The 23,154-nt window shown below is 43.9% G+C and overlaps 1 protein-coding gene across 3 annotated transcripts in view; it reads right to left on the reverse strand.

Moving 5' to 3' along the window:
* Nucleotides 1–14,502: 14,502 nt before the first annotated feature.
* LSM3 (LSM3 homolog, U6 small nuclear RNA and mRNA degradation associated) overlaps nucleotides 14,503–23,154 on the reverse strand; it is a 52,416-nt gene continuing 43,764 nt past the window's right edge. For 2 of the 3 annotated variants that reach the window (XM_030801627.1, XM_030801626.1), the window contains 2 exons: nucleotides 19,145–19,328; nucleotides 14,503–15,992 (listed from right to left, as the gene is read on the reverse strand). In XM_030801627.1, the coding sequence (XP_030657487.1) occupies nucleotides 15,805–15,992; nucleotides 19,145–19,328 (372 nt within the window). In that variant the 3' untranslated portion in view covers nucleotides 14,503–15,804. Of the gene's footprint in view, nucleotides 16,151–19,144; nucleotides 19,329–23,154 lie in introns of all 3 variants that reach the window. The other variant, XM_030801628.1, reaches the window with a different exon arrangement.

The following is a 23,154-nucleotide window of genomic DNA, read 5'->3' on the forward strand; positions in this document are numbered from 1 at the left end:
TTGCCTTTTCTTTAAAAATCTGACAGTCTCTGAGCCCCCTCTCCCTGCAATCCATCCTCCATGATGCCAGAAATCCAATTATGTAACAGAGCTAGGATCCAGCCATTCCTCTGCTCGCTTCCTGTTAGGGGCTGAGCTGCATCTCCTTCTCCACCCCAGAAATTTTTATGTTGAAATCCTAACCCCCAGTATATCAGAGCATGCCCATATCTGGAGAGAGGACCTCTAAAGAGATAGTCAAGTTAAAATGAGGCCGTTAAGGTGGACCCTCATCCAATCTGACTGGAGGTCTTATAAAAAGAGGAGATTGGACACACAGAGACCCCAGGGCTTTGGGTATACAGAGGAGAGACTGTGAAGACACAGTGAGAAGGTGACCACCTGCAAGCCAAGGAGAGAGGCCCTGGGAGAACCCAAACTTGTCAACACCTTGATCTTAGACTTCCGACCTCCTGAATTGTTAGAAAATAAATGTCTGTTGCTTAACCCCCTAGTCTGTGTATTTTGTCATGGAAGCTCTAGCAAACTAATACTGTCCTCATCTCAGACTCTGCTTTCCTGGGGCCCACAGAACAGGTGCAAACTTAGGACTGCACAGCCCAGCACCGCAGCCTCCTTCCCTGCAATGCTCTAGCAACACTGAAAGTACTGCACCAAGTTGTTCATGTCTCTGCATCTTTGCAATGCCACTCCCTCTGCCTGGGGCGGCCTCCCCTCCTTCTTGTCAACAGACAGTGGCTCTGTTCTGCAGGTCTGACTTGTACATCCACTACCTGCACTCAGCATAGGACCTGGCACTGGGCAGATGCCCCTGAAGGCTTAGAGGGAGGAAACAGAAATGTCAGAGGGGCTGCACTGGTGGACACAGGCAGGCCGGCTTTGTGGGCGTACCACCTGCGACTTACACAGCTTCCAAGTATCTCTCATTTAGGTCAATGTTTTCTTCTTCTTCTTTTCTTTTTTTTCTTGATGCCCAGTAAAGTTCAAATTTATTGTAAATTTTTTGTTTTTGAGTCAGGGTCTCACTCTGCTGCCCAGGCTGGAGTGCAGTGATGTAATCATAGCTCACTGCAGCCTGAACTCCTGGGCTCAAGTGATCCTCCTGCCTAAAGTTTTCTTCTTACTTAACCTTGGTTTCTCATTTTTCTACAATGACCATGAACTTTTCATCATAATAACAAAAAGAAAAAGAGGAGTAATAAAGATAGTACATATGATGAAAAAAATCACTTTTCAAACACCCAACACATACTCAAAGTACAAATGACATGGTTTTCTTCTATTTTTCATATTATGCTCCTGTCTGCAATCCATAATCATCTCTCTCCAAGTTCAGGAGATCCTCTGAGGCAGGTCCGGTGCTACTGCGACTCCCCTGAGTAATATGAGCACAGACTTCCCAAGCTCAGATAGGAATCAAATTGTCTTGGGAAGAGACTTGGAGCAGAAGAAGCTAGTGACCTGGAAACACAAAGAAAAACCTCGACAAAAGCCTACTCTCTCACCAAATGGCCAGGAAAAGGCAGCTTAGCAAGAGAGAAAACTTTTAGGCAACCTGTTCTACTCCAGCTAAACACCACACAAATCACACAAAGCAAATGGTGTTTGGGAGCCTAGACGCCCCCACTTGTGAGGCTGTAACAAGGATCCCAGTAGCCCAGCTGGAGCGGTATCCAAGAAGGCCAAGTAGAGAGCCGAAGCCCTCACCCTCGCTGGCTGGCAATCAGCTCATCCTTCCCCACCCTCATGGAGGCCACTCACATGGAGACTCTGGATTTTCACTCCCACCAGCAATAATGTGGCGTCTCTCCCTCTCTCCACTCTCCAGTGTGTCCAAGGAAGTCTTGGGAGGGTCAGGACTTTCAGCAGCACCCAGCAGCGATGAGGCCACCTCCATCGAACTGTCAGTGAGACTGTTGGGGAGAAGGAACTGTCACCCCCAACTTGGCAGTAATGAGAACCCCCACACCTTGGTGTCAGCGGAGGCTGAATGGGAAACCTGGACTTCTACTTTCACATGTCAGCCGCGAGGAGTGCCACACACATGCCCCTGTGGGAACAGTTCAGAGAAAGCTAGCTACAGAGAAGGCTTCCATAAGGCCCGAGTCTCATCGAAATATAAAAATTTCCAGGTTTTGATAAAAATTCACTTGACATATCAAGAATCAGGAAGATCTCAAATGGAATGAATAAAAGACAACTAATCGATGCCCATACGAAAGTGATGGAGATATTAGAATTATCTGAAAAGGATCTCAAAACAGCCATAATAAAAAGAACAGAAAGAAAGCTATAGAAAGAGGAACTTTGGAACATCAGGAAAAAAGAAAGAATACAACAAAAAAAAAATGGGTAAACCAAACAGGCTTTCCCTTTCCCCCAGATAAGCTTCCCTAAATCATGTTTGATGGATGGAGCAAATATTACAACACTGGCTGCTGTGGTTCCACATGTATATAGAAGAAAAATTTAAGACAGCTATTAACAGCTGCAGGTAAAGGGACAGAAAGGGAGCTAAGGTTTCTATACTTCACTTAAATTGGTAAAATAATGACATCAGTAGGCTGATAAGTTATGTATACACAATCTAGTACTTAGAGAAACCACCAAAAGTCTATATGAAAAGATATACCCAAATACACTATTGATAAATCAAAACAAAATTACTTTTATTTTTAGAGATAGGGCCTTACTCTGCCACCCAGTCTGGAATGCAGTGGTGTAATCATGGTTCACTGCATCCTTGATATCCTGGGCTCAAGTGATCCTCCCACCTCAGCTTCCTGAGTAGTTGGGAATACAGGTACATACCATGGAACCTGGCTATTTTTTTACAAAGTTTTATGTAGAGCCCAAGTCTTGCTATGTTGCCCAGGCAGGTCTCTAATTCCTGGGCTCAAGGGATTCTCCTGCCTTGGCCTCCCAAAGTGCTGGGATTACAGGCATGAGCCACCATGTCTGTTCTAAAATAGAATTTTAAAAATGCTAGTGTAACACACAGGAAGGCAGAAGAAAGTAAACAAAGAAATTTAAAACAGAATCTGGGTGCTTATAGTCCTAGCTACTCAGGAGGCTGAGGTGGGAGGATCACTTGAGTCCCAGGAGCTCAATGCTGCAGTGAGCTATGATTGCACCACTTGTGCTCCAGCCTGGGTGACAGAGTAAAACCCCATCTCATTAACATAATAATTAAAAAAGAATTAAAAAGAAATTAAAAACAGAATAAACAGACCATTTAAAAATGACAGACCTAGCTTTATAATATCAATATTTATATTAAATATAAATGGGCCAGCTACACCAATTAACAGACAGAGATTGGCACAGTGGATTAAAAAACATGACCAACTTGGCTGGGCGCAGTGGGTCACACCTGTAATCCCAGCACTTTGGGAGGCCGAGGCGGGCGGATCATGATGTCAGGAGATCGAGACCACTGTGAAACCCTGTCTCTATTAAAAATACAAAAAATTAGCCAGGTGTGGTGGCAGGTACCCGTAGTCCCAGCTACTCGGGAGGCTGAGGCAGGAGAATGGTGTGAACCAGGGATGTGGAGCTTGCAGTGAGCCGAGATTGCACCACTGCACTCCAGCCTGGGCGACAGAGGGAGACTCCGTCTCAAAAACAACAACAACAACAACTACAACTACAACAACAACAACAACAAAACATGACCAGCTCTATGATGTCTACAAGAAACTCACTTCAAATATGATGATATAGACAGGTTGAAAGTAAAAGGATGGAAAAAGATACATCATACAAACATTACTTAAATGAAAGGAGGAGTGTCTATATTAATAAATGGTAAGGTAGACTTCAGAGTAGAGGAACTCAGAGACGAGAGGGACATTATATAATAAAAGAAAAGATAATCCATCAAGAAGTCATAGCAATCCTAAATGTGTGTACACCAAACAAGGGTTGCAAAATATGTAAAGCAAAAACCGATAGAACTGAAAGGAGAAATAGACAAATCCACAATTATAGTTGAAGACTTTGCACTGCTCTTTCAACAACTGATAGACCAACTGTATGGAAAATCATCAAGGATATAGAAAACTCAACAACACAACCAACTGACAGGATCTAATTGGCATTTATAGACCACTGCACCACCAACAGCTGAGTACGTATTATTTTTAAGTGCCCACAAGACACATATCAAGATAGACCATATCTTAGGCCATGAAAAATGTCACCGAGTTTAAAAGAATTGAAATCAGACACAGTATTTTTTGAATACAATAGAATCAAACTAGAAATCAATAACAGAAAAATAATACGAAAATTTCCAAACCTGTGGAAAACAAAAAGACATACTTCGAAATAATCAAAGACAAAGTCTTCAAGGAAATAAAAAATCCATTGAATTGAATGAAAACATACAACATACCAAAATTTATGGGAAACAGCTAACACAGTGCTGAGAAGGGAATTTACAGCACTAAATGCAAATGTCAGAAAAGAAGAAAAGTCTCAAATCAATCATCTAAGCTGTCATATCAAGAACCTAAAAAAGAAAAGCAAGACAAATCCAAAGCAAACAGAAAAAAGGAAACTATAAAGAGCAGAAATTGATGAAACTAGAAACAGAGGAAATCAATGAAACAAAAATCTAATTCTTCATACAAAATAAATGAAATTTCTAACCCTCTAGCAATGCTGATAGAGAAAAAAAGAAAAGCCACAAATTACCAACATCAGGAAGGAAACAGGATATTACTACAGACCCTACCCACATCAAAACAATAATAAGTGAATAATATGAACAACTCTATACACATAAATTAGACAACTTAGATGAAATGAAACAACTTCTCAAAATACAAAAACTACCACAACTCACCCAATATGAAATAGATCACTTCAATAGTGCTCCAATATTAAGGAAGTTAAATTTGTAATTTTAAAAAACTGTCAAAAAAGAAATCTCCAAATATTCAAAGAAGAATTAACATCAATTCTATACAATCTCTTCTAGAAAATAGGAGTGTATTGGCCAGGGTGCAACCACTGAAACAGAACCAGTAAGAGATACATACTAAAGGATTTATTGCAAGGAATGGGCCTACACTACTGTGGAGTCTGGCTGGGCACTCTGAAACTGGGCTGTCAGTACAGGCAGTCTGAACCTCTTGGGCACAACATGAAGCTGCAGTCCACAGGCAAAATTTCATGGAAATTTCACAGAAATTCAGGGAAACTGCAGTTCTGCTTGTAAGATCTTCCAATTGAATTAGGCCCGCCCAGATAACCAAAAATAATCTATGTTAAGACAACTGATTATGAGTGTTAATCACATCTACAAAATACCATCACAGCTACACCTAGATTAGTGTTTAAATGAATAGTGGGGGATGAAAGCCCAGCCAAGCTGTCAGATAAAACTGACCATCACAGTCCACCCCTTGTCAAGTTGGCACCCAGATCATCTCCCTAAACCATACATAATTATCCAAATAAACAAGATAGCCAAGTCACACTTCCATCTAACATGATACAAACACCCTGAGTACAACTGAAAACACATTAACCCTTTTCCCAGAGCAGTGTGCAAAGTCCTTGGGTGATGTTCACCCTTCCGTTTGGTAGCCTGTAAATACTGTGATGTAAAGTTAACTATTATTAATACACCTTATGTCATATGATAAGGGCATAAGGAAGGTAAGAAAACAAACATATTTGCTTAACAGATGTATACCAACATGTTCATAGCAAAATAAGGAAGAAACATTTGTAGCTATTACAGTCCTCATTTCTGCAACTGCACATGGTCGTAGCTGGCATTTATAAGCACCTTCTTCCACTAACCATTCCATAGTCCCTCTGCCCTCAGCAAGCACCTCAGCTGGTCATGCTTTTTTACCTAGTAGAGTGACCCAAACTTTCATTTTTGAAGGGTGTAGGCCATTAATAGCTCTGCCTGAATTGGGTTGACAGGACATGGTAGTACTAAGAGAAGCCCTAATAGAGCTCTTGTATTTCAGGTATGTTCTTCCTTTCCTTACCAATGGCAATATTTGGCATATCTCTATTGCCATGGCATGCCATGTACTACCAGTGTCCTCTTTGCCACGGGTCCCCAACCCCTGGGCTGTGGACCGGTACTGGTCCATGGCCTCTTAGGAACCGGGCCATACAGCAGGAGATGAGGGGCGGGTGAGTGAGCATTACCACCTGAGCTCCACCTCCTGTCAAATCAGCAGCAGCATTAGATTCTCATAGGAGTGTGAACCTTATTGTGAACTGCACATGCAAGGGATCTAGGTCGCGTGTTCCTTATGAGAATCTAATGCCTGATTATCTGAGGTGGAACAGTTTTATCCCTAAACCAACCCCCAACCCAACCATTTGTGGAAAAATCGTCTTCCATGAGACGGGTCCATGATGTCCAAAATGTTGGAGATGGCTGTTCTTTGCCACTGAAAACAGAGTCATTAGTGTTTTAAAATCTAATCAGAGAACCAATTCCAGAAGACCTTGAACCGATTTGGAAAACTCTTCCTTAAGATCGTGATCCTCTAGAGTGACTTCTAGTACCAAAGTCTGTATCAGCCAGGGTTTGAACAAAAAGAGCCAGTAGGAGATACATATTAAGGGATTTATTGCAAAGTATTGGCCTACATGATTGTGGAGACTGGAGGGCTGTCAGGAAGGGGAGGCTGGACTTGGGCATGAACTGAAGCTGCTGTCCACAGGCAGAAGTTCTTCTTCAGAGAAGCCTCAGTTCTGCTCTTAAGGACTTTCAACTGATCAAAGCAGGCCCACACTGATTATCTAGGGTAACCTCCTTTACTTGAAGTCAACTGTTCACCTTTGTCCTAATGATGCCATGAAGAAGACCCAGAATGTACATTTTCTACCACTCAGCTGTGTCTAACACAGCTAAAATGTGTAGGACCTGATCCTGAATTGCCTTTTCTGCAAGCATTTCTGCAAGGAGTTGAGCCAATTCATTCTGGGAACGTCGTTCTGAGGAGCCGGCTGGAGCTAGAGACGCTGGAGAGGGAAACTGGCTTGGCCAGCCCTTTACAAACAGCCCTTGTCCAAGTGGCCCCTATCCCAGGAGCTCGATATCGAGACTCGGCATCCACTGTGCAGCCAGTGCCTGTTTAATCATTCCTGCAGCCAGCAGGGAAGGTGCTATGATACCCAGTTTATAGATGAGTCTCAGAGAAGGGTATTTATTCAAGGTCACACATTAAGTGACTAACCAAGATGTTGAACTCCAAATCCACCCTCCTTCCATTATACTGGAACCCATGACCTCCGATCCAAAGACCTCAAAGAGCCCAGTACCTTTATACCATTGGGAAGAGTGGTATTAGGGGACCCCAGAAGATAGGGGGTGAGGACTGCTCTCAGTCCATGTGTGTTGGTGAGTTTATTCAATGAGAGTCCCACATTCATGTGGCTGCAAAAATTGGCTCAGACACGGGCATGTGACTCAAACTAGGCCAATCAGAGTTAGTCCTGGGACTTTTGCTGAAACCATTTAGAAAAGATGCCCTCTTTCTGTTGAGACTCTGTGGAGTGGATAGAATGTTAGCTTGAAGCTCCTGATGGCATCCTGCCATTCCATAGGGAAAAATCTATTTGCTACTGCAGTCAAGCCAGGGAAAAGCAGAGCCAAGACATGGAGAGAGATTAATTTCTGAGAATCTCTTTGGAGGGTCTGGATTCAGCCATGCCTCTGTAGGCCTTGATTTACACAACACCCTTGACACACAGCTCATCACCTTTTTAGTTGCCCTTCTGTTCTTGGGCTGAAACCTACCTCCCTAGAACTTACACTGACTAGTTCTAGCTCTACTAATCCAAGGGGCAGCAGAAGGCTCTGAAGGCAAATAAATTGGTTTCAAATCCCAACTCTGGCATTTCCTCTTCAAATGTCAATTTAAAATTGGAAGGAGAATACCTACATTAGAGGGATGTTGTGGGGATGAAGGACTATCACAAGTGCTTTGTTTTGGTTATCTTGTCATATTGCCACTCTTATAGTCATTGTTATCTGATTCTGAGTGCCCAGACAGCAGGGACCTTGTTTTATTCCACTCAGCCTCCCCAGTGCCTAACAATACTTGGCACAGAGTAGGTGCTCAATAAATGCTGGTTGAAATAATCTCCACCAGAGAGAGCTACTTGGGAACAGCTGTGATATCATTCCAAATCTTCTGTTCTTGTCCCTGCTCTCATCCTCACCATGTCTTTACATAACACGGATGGTTTTCCTTCTTTAAAAAATTGTACCAACTCAATTATTTTGTGAATATTTATCAGTTAGAAACAAAAGAATGAAAATAAGCTACCACAGTACCAAAAACCCAGACGTTTGGGGTTAGTTTTCTAACACAATACTCAACTATTTTACTTATTTCATGTTTTTCTTAAGAAACAAAACAAAAGCAATCTGCCCTGCAATTTGGACACTAGATCCTTTTCTCACAGCGCCTCTTGCCGTCTGCTGGGAGTGGTGTGGGCATGCTTGGCAATCATGAGCAGCTGCTGACATGGGACAAGTGGGGAATGGGAAGCAGCTGCTTGGCCCACGCTGTCTCCTAAGCCCTAAATTGGTGACGAGGTGTCACAGACAAAAGACAGGCAGTTATGGTTTGGGCGGAGGCTCCACAAGCAGCAGTGAACTCCTCTTGCCAAGTTCACCCAGCAAAGCAGAGTCCGCCTGGCTGGTCACAGTGTGCTGGGCAGCCACTGTTCTTAGAAGCAGTGTGCACCCAGAAAGATAAGCCCACCAGGCCGAGCCACCATCTCCCTCTGTCTGATGGAGGGACAGAGGGAGGAGGAAACATCAGCTGAAAGGCACTGATGCAAATGAGAGACCTCATCTTCATCTCTTGTCCCACAGTGGCCGAGTAGCTCCATGTCATGATGCCACCCCACACAGCAGCCAGAGTCAGTCACCTTCTGAAAATACAAACTAAATCAGGCATCAGCAAACTTTCCTGCAAAAGGTCAGAAAGAGAGAAAGTATTTTAGGCTTTGTGGGCCAGCTGGTTTCTGTTACAACTACTCAGCTCTGCCTTGTAGTGTGAAAGCAGCCATAGACAACATGTAAATGAATGGGTGAGGCTGTGTTCCAATAAAACTTTATTTACACAAACAGGAGGTGGGCTGACGTGACCTGTGGGCTATAGTTTGCCAGCCCCTGGATTCTATCATTGGACCCTCTGTTATGGCTACTCATCCTCTCAGAGTAAAACCCAGCTACTAACTGGGGGCTTCAAGGAGTTGCCAAGCTTGGCCCCTGCTGACTTCTCTTCCTAGACGCCGCTCCCTGGTCACAAGCCAAGCTCATTCCTGCCTCAAGGCCTTTGCACTCATGGTTTCCTCTACCTGTAACACTCCCCTACCCCCACTCCACACTTTCAAATGACTCACACAGTCCCAGTATTAGGTCTCAACACAAATGCCATTTCCTCAGAAAGGCTGTCTGTCCCCTCAGCCTTCTGAAGTGACTGTCACCTCCCTTCCAGTCCCTTTTATCACAGCACACTGTTTCATGTTCTACATAGCACTCATCACACTTTGTAATGATCTCTTCTGTTTAGTTGTTTACTTTTTTATTGTTGTTCTCACCCCTAAGCTCTGGCAGGGTAGGGAGCCTCATCCCCAGTGCCTGCTGCCCATACAGTTGGAGTACAGGAAATATTTGGAGAATGAATGAATATGCGAATGGATGGAGACCTCAGTAACCTCCTAACTGGTCTCCCTCATCCCCTCCCTCCCTCGGTTTCATCACCCACTCCGCGGACAGAGATATCTTCTAAAAATGGTTATCACATCACGGCCTGTCTGCATTAAACTCTCTAATAACTTCCCATTGCTCTTAGAATAAAACTTAACTTTGCACGATCGCCCCAGGGACTCTGGAAAGAGGGCCTCCTGGCTGCTTCTCCCAGCCCATCTCTCCCATTCTGAAGAGGATACTGCCTGTAGGGTCCATCGATGTGACCCCAAAGGGCGCCACTTGGCACTAAAGGTGTTTTTTCACTGATATCAGAAAATAGGTTATGTTCCAGGAATCCTCTCTGAATAAAAGAATGAGGCTATGAACACCTGACTCATGAGAGGCTGGGAAGTCATCCAGTTTCCTCATCTCACCCCACCCAGGTCAGGCTCTCTCCTGTGACATGCTTGGGTAGAAAGAGAGAATGTGCACGATCTTTCAGACTGACGCCAAAGCCCAACAGGGCTCACGCCTTTGGGAAGGTGGGGGTCATGGAATGGAGAGCTTCAAGTGCTTTTTCTGGCCTGACTGAAAACTACTTGCAAATCAAAGTGAAAAAGAGAGGGGTGGGGCTGCTAACAGAATAAGTATTCAGACTTGTAGACTCCTTATGCAACCATGTAGTTTATATTGCTTTCTCCAAAGTTGAAATTCCACTTGACGAAATTCTAAGCAGAGATGAGATCATGTGGACAGCCCACAAGGGTCTATATAGCTCATTGCTTGGGCTATACTAAGGTGAAAGATTAGAAAGTTGCCACCTCATGTCATCTTCTCAAATAGGCCTGGAGAGTAACATCAAAGTGGCCAAAAGCAGTACCAATTTTCTAAGTGACATTGCACAAAGTATGTAATCCAAGTTACAAGAATATCTGTATTTTTTTTCATGAGAGTTAACAAAAGTATTTTAGGTGGTGGTAAACATGGCCCATGAGTCTTTCTGTTTTTTCTGAATTGGCCTTCCTGAAAAGATGATCACTAGTGTTCTGCAGTGCAGTGTTATCAGCAAGACACAATGTACACCCCACTTCTGGTCATTTTTAAATCTAGGCCAATGCACCTGGCATCATACCTTTTCCAACTTATAAGTGACCACTTGGACCCACTGTCCTCTCTGATCCTAGTTGATCTTGACTTGTTTTCACTTTATCTCATTTCCCCTATTGTGAATATTTGCTTCCCACCCTGAATTCCTTGCTCTTTCTGACTATCTCTGGATTTTGCCCTTTCCTGACACCTGGATCCTGGCTCTCCTTCTAGGAGTTTAGCCCAACTTGCTTATACCACCTTCCCTTCATTCCACCATTTCCTGGGGCCCCAACTAATGCCCAGACAGATACACCTTGGCCCTCAGCCCCTGAGTACGGAAGAGGAGATCATGTTAGGTTAAAATGACATTGTGAAGAATAGGACAGACATGGTCTGCCCATGACTGCTCTTTCTTTCTTTCTCTCTCTCTCTCTCTCTTTCTTTCTTTTCTTTTCTTTCTTCTTTCTTTCTCTCTTTCTTTTATGAGACAGAGTCTCATCTGTCACTAAGGCAGGAGCGCAGTGGCACGATCTCAGCTCACTACAACTTTTGCCTCCTGGGTTCAAGACATTCTTGTGCCTCAGCCTCCCATGTACCTGGGATTACAGGCACGCACCACCACACCCAGCTAATTTTTTGTATTTTTAGTAGTAATGGGGGTTTTACCATGTTGCCCAGGCTGGTCTCGAACTACTGAGCTCAGGCAATCCGCCCACCTCGGCTTCTCAAAGTGCTAGGATTGAAGGCATGAGCCATCGCACCCAGCCCATCAGTGCACTTTCAACCTTGTCTACAACATCCCATCCACCACTTCTCCTCCTCTACCACAACACCTCCAAGGACAGGAAACTTACAACTTCCTGGGACTGTCCTTTTCACTTTCTGACAACTTTATCAGAAAGCTCCAGCTGTCAACGAGCTCTCAAGTCCTGAAGTAATCTGTTTCCTGCAGAGTGCTGATGGTGTGGTGTGAACTCCAAGGCAGCTGTCAACATACACTCATTCCCCTATCGCTGGCTGAGACTCCTGCTGGAGCATGCGACATAAGTTAATCACTTCCACTTCTCACCAGCGCGGCTCCTTGTCCTTTTTCTGCCTCTGGCCATTCATGCTCAGCAGACAACTGATAGCCACAGTACTGACTGGAACATGGGCAGGATTCCGGGCCGGCCAGATATAGCCCATTATCGCTGCAGCTACAATGTGCAAGCTCATTGAGAAGTCAGGGAACACTTTATCAATGAGGGGGCCGTCCCAGAAGCTCTGGTGTTGGGTTTCACGTGAAGGGATGAAGGTGAAGAGAAAGGCTCCAGAGATAGCAGGGCCTGCTTATCTGAAATGTTTCCGCCAGTGAGGTCAAAGTGCCACAGCCATCTCAGGTGGAAATGAACCATAGAACGTCAGAGCTGGAAGATCTCGGAGGCTTTACAGAAGGAGAAAATGAAGCCCAACAAGAGTACCTGGATTGACCAAGGTCATATAGGGAAACCATCTAAGAGACTCAGGTCTCCTACAAGAAAAGGAAGGGCTCTTTTGCCCTTTGCAAGCTGAATCAGAGTTTGAGAGGGAAGAGAAGGGTTTTTGAAGGTCTTCATGCTTTGCATGTTTGCTTTGAAAACATACAAGAGGGTCAGTAAGGAGTCAGGAATGAGCTGTTTCCTCAGAATCCCAGTTCACAACTCTCATTACTAGATGACGTCTTGAACATATCCCTGAGATCCACGTGGAAGTAAATATAAATCCACTTACTTGTTGGTTTAATCTATAAATATTTATTGAGCAGAGTCTCATTCATTCCTTTAGCAGGGCCTGTTCCCAGCTGCAGAGGTGAGCTGGGCATACAGTTCTCACTTTCATGGAATTCAGGTTCTAGCCAGGGAGATGGGCAATAAAAAACAAATAAGTGAATATAGAAAATGAGATGGGGATACGTGCTGTGAAATTTTAAAATGCAGGTTAAGGGCATAGGAAGCTCTAGGGACATGGGGTTGCCATTGATAATAGGGCAGTCAAGGAAGGTATTATGGAGATGCTGATATTTGAGCAGAACTCTGAAAAAATGAGGAAGCAAGTCTTAGGGCCATCTGCAAAAGGTACTGCTGGCAGAAAAACCAATGGTGCAAAGACCCTGGGGCAGGAGTGAGCTTGTCACATTTAAGGAACATCAGGGAAACCAGGGAAGCTGGAGCCGAGGGTGCGAGAAGGAAAGGGGTCAGAGATGAGGAGGGAGGGTGGAGAGTTGGTTGGGGGGCAGATCAGGTAGGGCCTTGTGCACTGCTGTTGGGACTTTGGATTTGTCCTGAGTAGACGCAAGTCACTGAAATCTTTTTAGCCAAGAAGTGACGTGACCTGACTCTCCTTTCCAAAGGTTGCTGAGGCTGCAGGGTTGAGAAAGAGCGGCAAGAAGGCAAGGGCAGACACAGGAGGACCACTTCTGACAATGGTGATGAATTGGACATGGGAAGGAGTCAAGGGAACACAGAGGTTTTGGCCTGAGCTCATGGACAGACAGAGTTGTCATTTACTGGGATGGGGAAAAAAGCAGGAGGATCAGTGTGGGGTGAGAAGACAGCCAGGAGCTTGCTTTGGGTCATGTGTAGTTTGACATATCTACAATCTCTAAGGGGAGGTTGCAGGCAGGCAGCTGAATATAGAGTCAGGCGTCCAAGAAGGAGGTTAAACTAGTAATACTGATTTGGAAGTTGTTGACTTACAGGAGGCATTTAAAACCTGTGTGCATCAGAATGAACATCACCAAGGGAGTGATTATGGTCAGAGAAGCAGAGACCCAGGCCTGAACCTGGGAGCCTCCAGCATTCAGAGGTCGAGGCAGTCAGGAGACACCAGCAAAGGAGACTGGGAAGGAGTGGCTGGCGAGGGAGGAGAAGCAGAGGAGCGGTCTGCAAGGGGAAGAGAGGGCTTCAGGAAGGTAGGGCCCACAGCCGTGTCTACTGCTGCTGATGGGCCAAGAGAGAATGAGGAGTGACCATGGTCCCTGGTATTTAGCCACTTGGAGGCGCACAGCTGGCCTTGACAAAATATTTTGGTGGTGTAGTGGATACAAAAGCCTGTTTTTGTGACTGGGATGAGAGCAATAGGAGACAAGGGGCATGAATGATTCTTTTGAAAACTTTTATTATCAAGAGGAGCAAGGAAATGAGGACCTAGGTGGAGGGGGTTGTGGAATCAAGAGGGAAAACAGCACTCTAAGTTTCTGAAAATGCTGGCCCTCTTCACACCTCAAGTTTCCATCAGCCATGGACCTGTGGGCTTCTGGCCACGTCCTCTCTTGCCCTCCTTCCTTCTTATCACAACTTCACTGCCGCCATCTATCTGCCTTGGAGAACTTCAGGGCCCATCTCAATATTTCTGTGCAGTTTTGTTGGGAGAAAGATATTAATCAGATAAATACACCAGTAAATATACGAAGGCGACTTACTATAAGCATCAAATGGAAAAGCAGAGTGTCCTTTGAAGGAGAATCATAGAGGGAAATGGTCAATATGAGGGGGCTTGGGGAAGGTCTCTTCAAGGAAATGGCTTGAAAGCTAAAATCTGAAGGATGAGTAATAATTCACCAAATGAGAAATGATGGGAAGGGTGTTCATAAAATGTGGAACATCCGATTCTGTCACTGTTCGGGGTGCCACTATGTAACCCATATGGACGTAGAGGGACTGAACAAAGGGAGCGAATGCAGGAATAAAAGACAAGAGACAAAAGAGTATATTTGGAAGAAGGGGTCAGGGAGCACTTTGCCTCTAGTAGACAAGGGCCCTGAGCTTTACACAGCCCTCCATATTTATTAGGCAAAAGAGATAGTGAGAAGGGGGGTGGAAGAAGGGGTCAGCTGCTCAGTACAGAGTAGGCTTGCAAGACTGCATTCCTTGAACAACAGGCTCTAGATGTCACAGTAGATAATCTCAGTGCCAGGGAGTGATTGCCTCCAGCAAACCATCTGTCGGCAGGAGCAGTCGTGAGTTTGCTCACATCCTGCATTCATGATAAACAGTTTGCTGTTTGATCATATAGCCTCCAGTGGAATGCCAAATCCCACGGGCCTTCAGCTCCCTGCATATCCCCCTTTCTGTTTATGAATTAATTGAAAGAACATAAGGCCAGGCTGGGCAGCTCTTATTCTCCGATTGACAGTCCATCTGATTTTACAGACTATAAACAGAAGACAGAGACAAAACAACATTATTCCAAGAACCACGTAAAAGATGTAACTGTGGTGCCTTAGATAGTTCCCAGGGTTGAGACTCTCCAGGCCTTGCTGGAATCCAGTCCAGTCTTCTAAAGAAGGCTCAAATTCTTGAGTTTGCCTATTTAAATCAAGAATTTTTTTTTGTAATTCACCAATATCAAGGGTGATGTTGGATGTGAAAGCTCCCTGAAGATGGGCTTCCACAAGGTCCCACGGATACTCACTTTGGTTATATTCTAAGTTGGTTACACAAATATGAGTGTGAGTAAAATGAAAACACAATTGCTGCTCCAATTGCAAGCTTTGTACTTGTTCCCCTAACCATAGAACCATGGATTTCAACATTGCCACTTCAGTTTGTAACTCAGTGTTAATTTTATTCTGAAGTAGCCACGCTTGGCTGGCTGTGGGTGTCCAGTTCTCCATGTACTGAGCTGTTTGAATAGAACTATGCAATCTACAGAAGATATCACAACAGAAGTTATTAGTGTGATCAAGGAAACAATAGCAAAAATTATCATGCCTAAGGCTCTATGGACACAATGAGTTAGCTGAGTTAGAAGAAGTTTTACAAAATGCAAAGCAGATGTGGCAGCCCAAGTCTCAGAAAGATTAACAGGAATCCATAGCCCGGGGATGAGACCGAAAATCATTAAGGTGGAGATATTACATGTTTGCAATGTGCTATGATTAATGCAGTGATATAACTGGCAAGATTTACAGGTCAATTGGGTATTATTTACCTAGAGCTGGTCCTTCTTAGCTGCCAAAAAGACATAAGGATTAAAAACACAAACTGTAAATTCAGTGGTGATACTCTTTACAAATGTAACATTAGAACTGTATCGTGACTCCGGTTGGCCTTCTCTCCATCTTTGCACTCAGGCTTGGCTGATTCATGGATCATATCAGAGGGACTGGGCCCATGGTTGGCCACCCTGGGTTCCTCCAGTCTCCCATTCCATGGTCGCATGCACCTTGAGGGCACCCACACGGTTTGTCCATCTCCTGTAAAAACACAAGCATACCTTCTTCCCCTCGTCAGTAAATCCACTGGACCTTTCCATCGTCCTTTTTCCGGGGACTTCCATAACACTTTTGGATAAACTTTCCTCTTTTCCTCTAACACTTGCCAATGTCTTTCTGCTGGATTCTTACCATCCATACTAGGAGTCAAAAAATTTAAAGTAAATAAGGCTAAATATAGTTTTGATTAAGGTGGTAGTTGGCCTCCTATATCCCCTTTTTGTTTTTTCAGCATGCGTTGTAATATTTGATGTGCCTGTTCTATAATGCCTTGTCCTCTAGGATTATAAGGAATTCCCGTTTTATAGGTTATAGCCCAAAGCTGTAAGAAATTTTGAAAAGCATGACTAGATTAAGTGGGTCCCTTGTCAGTTTTTAATTGTTTAGGTAGCCCCATATGAGCAAATGATGACAGTGTAGCTGTACATGAACAGCTGTCTCACCTGTTTGGCATGTAGCATGCAGCATATGAGAATAAGTGAAACAAATTAAGCAGTTCTGGGTCTAGCGTACTTTTAACTGTAGCAGCTTCTATGCAACTGGCTACATTTACAACATAAGCTGAATCACAGACAATGTTGATAGGATCTGAAGCTGTAAGCTGTAAAACCTGAATGACTAAAATTAGCTCTGAGCATTGAGCTAAAGCACCAGAGGTCATTATTGTTAGAGTGTGTTTAGGTCCATAGATAGCGGCATGACCTTTGGGAGAGCCATCAGTAAAATAAGTCTGTCCACCTGGAATAGGCATGTGATGAGTAATCACAAGAAGAATGAAAGAATGGATTTTATAAAATTTTAAAATGTTGTCTAAGGGGTAGTGGTTATCTATAGCACCCACGAAATCTGCAAAAGAGTTTGCCAGGCAGTCACCATTTCCCAAGCTGCGGCTTGTTGCTGGGAGTCTAGAGGAACAATAATTTTGTCAGGATCATATCCTGTAAGCATTTTTGACCTATGCCTGCTCATAGTCACAATTTGTGTAATTAAAGAAGGAGAAACTTGCAAGGTTTTGACTGTTTGATTAGGTAGAAAGAGCCATTCTAATGGTAAGGCAGTGGGCAGAGGAGAAATATCAATGACCTCTGTCAGAAACCCTGACGTCCTAGCCCTTTTCTATCTGTTTTTTCAGTTACTGATATCGGGTTAGGATTTCACTGTAGAAACCTCCTCAAACCTTTTCCACTCTGATATCCCATGTTCTTCTACATTTTAAATCCTGAGTTATCAAAGTTTTCATTTGTAAGTCTCCTATCCCATGCTGTAAGTAAGTCTCAATCCCATAAATTGATGGCTATATTTGCAACATAAAGCTGAAGAGTACATGACTGTCCATCTAGACTGAGATGAGGTAAAATCTCAGCACTCTGTTGAACACGTTGAGCTGTTCCTACTCCCACTAAGGATGTAGAAGTTAATTGCAAGGGCCAAGATGGGGGTAATTGTCTTTAGATATTACTGACACATCAGCTTCCGTATCCATAAGCCCATAAAATTTCTTTCCTTTAATTTGTACTACACAGGTGGGTCTATTAGAGGCTATGGGTTGGGATGGATAGATTTCCCATTTGTTGTGCTCCCAAACCCTTTATTTCCTCATTTCTCCTTTCATGGAGAGGGGTGTAATTTGCAGGGAATAAGCAATAATTGAGCAATATATTCTCCAGGTTCAAAAACCCAAAGATCTTGTGACATTAAAACTACTTGAATTTCTCCTTCATAATCAGAGTCAACAACTCCTGGGACTACAGTAATGCCTTGCAAGTTAAGGCAGCTTTTGTCTAAAATTAGTCCTGTGTATCCTGTTGGTAAAGGTCCCCAAATACCAGTGGAACTTTGATAGGTTTGTCTCCACCAACTAACGTTACCTCTTCTCTGACTGGGAGATCTAATCCTGCACTTCCTGGTGCTCCTGGGGGAAGGGAATCAATGTACCTCTGGGAACCCATCCTTGAAACAGGGTTGAGGTTTGGACTGGCAATGCCCTCATTGTTTGTGGGGCTTGGGTCCAGACCCCCGTCTCATTTCCCAACAGGGGTGTGCCAATCTGATGAAATTTTGAGCAGCACTGATTAGCCCAGTGATTTCCTTTGTCACAGCGAGGACAAAGTCCTGGCATTTTTTCGCTGTGGGGCAGGGTGGGGGGAACTGCATTGTAAGATCCTTTCTGTCCTGAGATCTGCTGGCATTCCTTTTTTAAATGTCCAGTCTTTCCACAATTATTTTCCCATTTTAGGGCTTGACCCTTGGCTCCTTTTAGATCTGTCAACTACTAAATTAGCCATCGCTTCAGCTAACAGTGAAGAGCAATGAAGCTCAGTTCCTACATCTTAATGAGTTCTGAGAAAATTTCCCATGTTTTTTGTACATCTCACAGGTGCCAGTGCACATTTACAATCTGCGTTTGCATTACGCATAGCACCAAATACAGATTCTAGCAATCCTAAGGTGAATGGGCTCTGTACGCCATTATTTACCACACTTGCTTTTAATTCCTTCAACAAATTAGCAGGCCTTATGGAAATAGGAAAAACGCAAGGTCCTAAGGGCTCTCCAGATATGGCAGCAGAGTGTAAAATTCTTTGTATGGGGGTTTCTATTTCTGCTACCAAAGGAGGTGGTACAGATGTTTCTGCAATTGGAGGAGGGAGTATAGGTCGATTTTTATCCTCCCTCTCCTGTTTTTTATTTTCAATTGGAGCTGTGGGTGGGACAACATATTCTTTCAGATTTTTAGATTCAGTCTGCTGTCCTGAAGAATAATAAGGAGAGAATGTCAGAAGTACAGTATGAACCAAACTCCAGGTGAAGAAAACAGAAGAATCAACTTTAAGACCTTTTTGATGAGCCCATTTTAATCCTTCTCCTGCTCTGTCCCAATTTTCCACATCAAGAGTGCCTGCCTGTGGAAACCATGGGTTATGCATAGTAACATTTTGTGGCTTCTGCAGGAGGTTAGTTAGTGCCTGCAAATTAACCTGAGCTCCAGACTGTCTCAACAGAACTTTAAGCAACTGCACATAATGTTTTTCTTCAACAGACAAATTCTTCCCCTTGTTACCTCGATTCAGAAAACTTCCCGTTCCCAGCACTTCTTTAAAGCACTACTCCCAGTACCTCCTTAGGGCACTGACCTAAGTGATATACGCTGCTGGCAGACTCGTCCCGGGGTCCCCATTCACATTTCAACTTCAGTTCCTCTGCTCCAACAGACCTTCTTCTTTCATGTCCTCGTAGTCCCTGTGTTCGGACTGTCGCCTGTTCAAGTGCCACTCGTAGCCTGCATAGACCTAGGGGGACTGAACCAAGGGGGCGAACCTGGGAATAAAAGACAAGAGACAAAAGAGTATATTGGGAAGAAGGGGTCAGGGGGCACCTTGCCTCTAGTGGACAAGGGCCCTGAGCTTTACATAGCCCTCCATATTTATTAGGCAAAAGAGATAGTGAGAAGGGGTGTGGAAGAAGGGGTCAGCTGCTCAGTCCAGAGTAGGCTTGCAAGACTGCATTTCTCAAGCAAGAGGCTCTAGATGTCGCCGTAGATAACCTCAGTGCCAGGGAGTGAATGCCTCCAGCAAACCTTGTGTCGGCAGGAGCAGTCGTGAGTTTGCTCACATCCTGCATTCATGATAAACAGTTTGCTGTTTGATCATATAGCCTCCAGTGGAATGCCGAGTTGGTCGTGTCCCACGGGCCTTCGGCTCCCTGCAAGAAAACTAGGAGCAGTGATTGAGGACAGGACTGGAGGCAGGCTAGGCCCAGATACTGCAGGGTCTGGTAGACTGTGTTAGGGAGGCTTTTGTTGTTATTATTCATTCCAAGTACAATGGGCAGCAATTCAGTGAGCAAATTGTTATGTCTGTCGAAATGGCCCATTTTTCTGTGCTTGAAAAGGAAGGAAAACGTCAGAAGCAAGACACTAGGCTTCCTTGAGGGAAGGAGGAGAGACGTGGGGCATCTTATTCTGGGCTCCCCAAGAAGCAGACCTTCAGTCATGGATTTGAGTGCAAGTAGTTTATTTCATGCCAATCAGTACTGTAGGTGAGTGTGAACCGAGACAGAATGCAAGGAGGCAATAAACGAATTGTTAACATACAAGCTACCCCCGTGAGTACGTGGAGCCAGTGGAGGACACAATGATATCCTGACGTCCTCCATGACATCTTATCTGAGGTTGGGCTGGTCGAGGGCTGCATTTGGGGATGTGGCATTAGTACTCTGGCACTTCTAGGCTGCCATGCCTGTGGTTACAGTAGGCTCCAGCAGCCAGAGGAAGCCCTTGGCAAAGAGATGCATGTGTTGGCATATAGAAGTCAGGCCAGCTTGCGTGGGAATGCTGAGACCTGGGGGATACTGCTTTCCCATATTAAGTCCACTCCCTCCTGATACTGCTTCTTTTAGGATGTTGCCTGTCACAGTTTCTACAAAGAAGTTAAGAAAGAGGGTTTATGAAACAAGCTACAGACCCCATCATTACCATGAATTCTGTGGTCATCATTGGTGTTCATTGTCCCTGTGTGTCCCTACTCATTCTGCATAACCCTCATACTTGACCACCACTCCTGCATATTGAGCTTGCTGGTCTGCTGAGGTAACTGGGTCATCATCCCTAGAGGTTTGAAGCCCTGGTCACTGTGCACTGGACAGACTACCATTGCTGCAATTGCCCATAAGTGTTGTCATTGGGCTGTGAAACACCAAAATGAGCCCCACTGAATCCCCTGAGCTTTGGGGCATCCTCTTCTCTGACCCCATTATCTAGCAGTAGTGCTATTTCCTCATGATAGGCAGAACCTGATATTCCTACAAGTGTAAGAACTCCTTTCTTTGCCTACTGCTCTGTTGGCATGAGAAACCTAAAATGACAAGGAGCAGCTACAGCTTTAGGCATCCCTGGGATAAATATCTTCTCCCCATCAACCCCAGACATGCTGAGGGACCAGCATTACTGGTCCAGTGGAGCCTAAAGTTAAAGGCATTCTTGAGATGAGTCATTGTGTACAATGGTGATGGGGCCACTTCTATTTCCACTGCTTGTTTCCCATGTAGTCTATCTGATGGGGCCCCAGCTCCATATAATGCCTGCTGTTTTGAAGTGCACATTGCTTCTCAAAAGTCAGCACCCTAAAAGTGAAAATGGCAGAATAGGAAACTACAAAAGCCCATCCCTCCATAAAAGGAGAAAATAAACTGGCAAAAGCAATCAGAATCAACTTTATTGGAAATTGGGAAACTAACTAAAAGTTTACAGCAACCAGGACAATATTTAATCAAGAAAAAAAGAAAAAACAAAAAACCACCAGAATCTTGATAATAGAGCTTCATGGTATTTAAATTACCCTGGCTCAGCAGTGGCCTTGAAGATAACAACCAACAACCCATATTCCTTGTATAGGCTCCTAGTACATAAGGGACAGAATCGACCTAATTTCCAAATAACTGTGGTTGTTTGTTTTGACCTGCCTTGTGGCTCCCTGAAGAATTGACTCATTGCTGAGATCTCCAAGGGCTAAGGCAGCTACTCAAGGGGAATTTGTTGAAAATTTTAAAAGGCAAATGTAACAGCTGCTGCCACTTGGGGCAATAGATAACAGTTGGGACAAACTAAAGACAAACCAAAAGAGGGCCGGGCACGGTGGCTCACGCTTGTAATCCCAGCACTTTGGGAGGCCAAGGTGGGTGGATCATGAGGTCAGGAGATCGAGACCATCCTGGCTAACAGGGTGAAACCCTGTCTCTACTAAAAATACAAAAAATTAGCCGGGCGTGGTGGTGGGGACCTGTAGTCCCAGCTCCTCGGGAGGCTGAGGCAGGAGAATGGCGCGAACCCAGGAGGCGGAGCTTGCAGTGAGCCGATATCGCGCCACTGCACTCCAGCCTGGGCGACAGAGCGAGACTCTGCCTCAAAAAAAAAAAAAAAAAAAAAAGACAAACCAAAAGATTGGGAAAAAGGAATGGGGATTAAAACACATTGGGAAATAAAGGCTTTGAAAAGCTCTCACATATTTGTGGGAATCTAGAAGTCTGCTTGCATGCCCAGAACTGGGTGCATGCTCAGGAAAGACCTGAGAAGTTTTCACTTCTGGCTGACTTCAAGGCTCTCCACAAGGAGGAAGTAAAGACTAAGGCAGAGTGGTAAAGTGCTTCTCCAAGTGCTGAAGGTATACTCCGGCATGCACATAGAGTCCATTTGCTGACACCGAGAGATTTTATTTTCTTTTTTTGTTCCAGGCAAAGAATACACGTCTGTATTTAAATCACCAGCTGACCACTAGAGTAACAAAACAAAGACTTCAGTAGCTATATACAACAACAAATAAAGTCTTGACAAAATTAATTAAGGAAAGAGAACTAAGCAATCAAACAACAACAATCAAAAAAGCAGCTGCAATAAACCCTGGTGGGAGGAAGATGATTTCCAGATGTGCCATATCATAATATTCAAAATGTTCAGCTTTCAACAAAAAATTATGAGTCATGCAATGAAACAAGAAAGTGTGGCCCATACACAGGAAATAAAGAAATAATAGAAACAGTTATTGAGGAAGACAAGACATTGAACTTACTAAACATAATATAAGCCAACTATTTAAAATATACCCAAAGAGCTAAAGGAAACTATGTACAAAAAACTAAAGGAAATAATGAGAATTATATTTCAAAAAATAGAGATTACCAGTGATATGATAGAAATTGTAAGGGAACCAAGGAGAAAATCTAAAGTTGAAAACTACAATAATTAAAATAATTTTTTTCAGAGAGATTCAACAGCATATTTGAACAAGTAGAAGAAAGAATAAGCAATCTTGAAGAAAGATCAATTGAGATTACTCAGTATGAGGAGCAGAAAGGAAAAAAATAAAGAAAAATGAATAAAGCCTAAGAGACCTGAGGTACACTTTCAAGAGTACCTAGGAGTTTCAGAAGGAGAGGAGAGGAGAGGAAAGGAGAGGAGAGGAGAGGAGAGGAGAGGAGAGGAGAGGAGAGGAGAGGAGAGGAGAGAGAGAGAGAGAGAAATAATAGTTGAAATAATAATGGCCAAAATTTGCCAAATTTGATCAAAGACATGAATCTACACATCCAAGGACCTCAAGTCTCACTGAAACACTTCATAATCAAACTGTTGAAAACCAAAGACAGAATCCTG

The sequence above is a fragment of the Nomascus leucogenys genome, chromosome 21, assembly GCF_006542625.1.
Source record: "Nomascus leucogenys isolate Asia chromosome 21, Asia_NLE_v1, whole genome shotgun sequence".
Classification (NCBI taxonomy): domain Eukaryota; kingdom Metazoa; phylum Chordata; class Mammalia; order Primates; family Hylobatidae; genus Nomascus; species Nomascus leucogenys.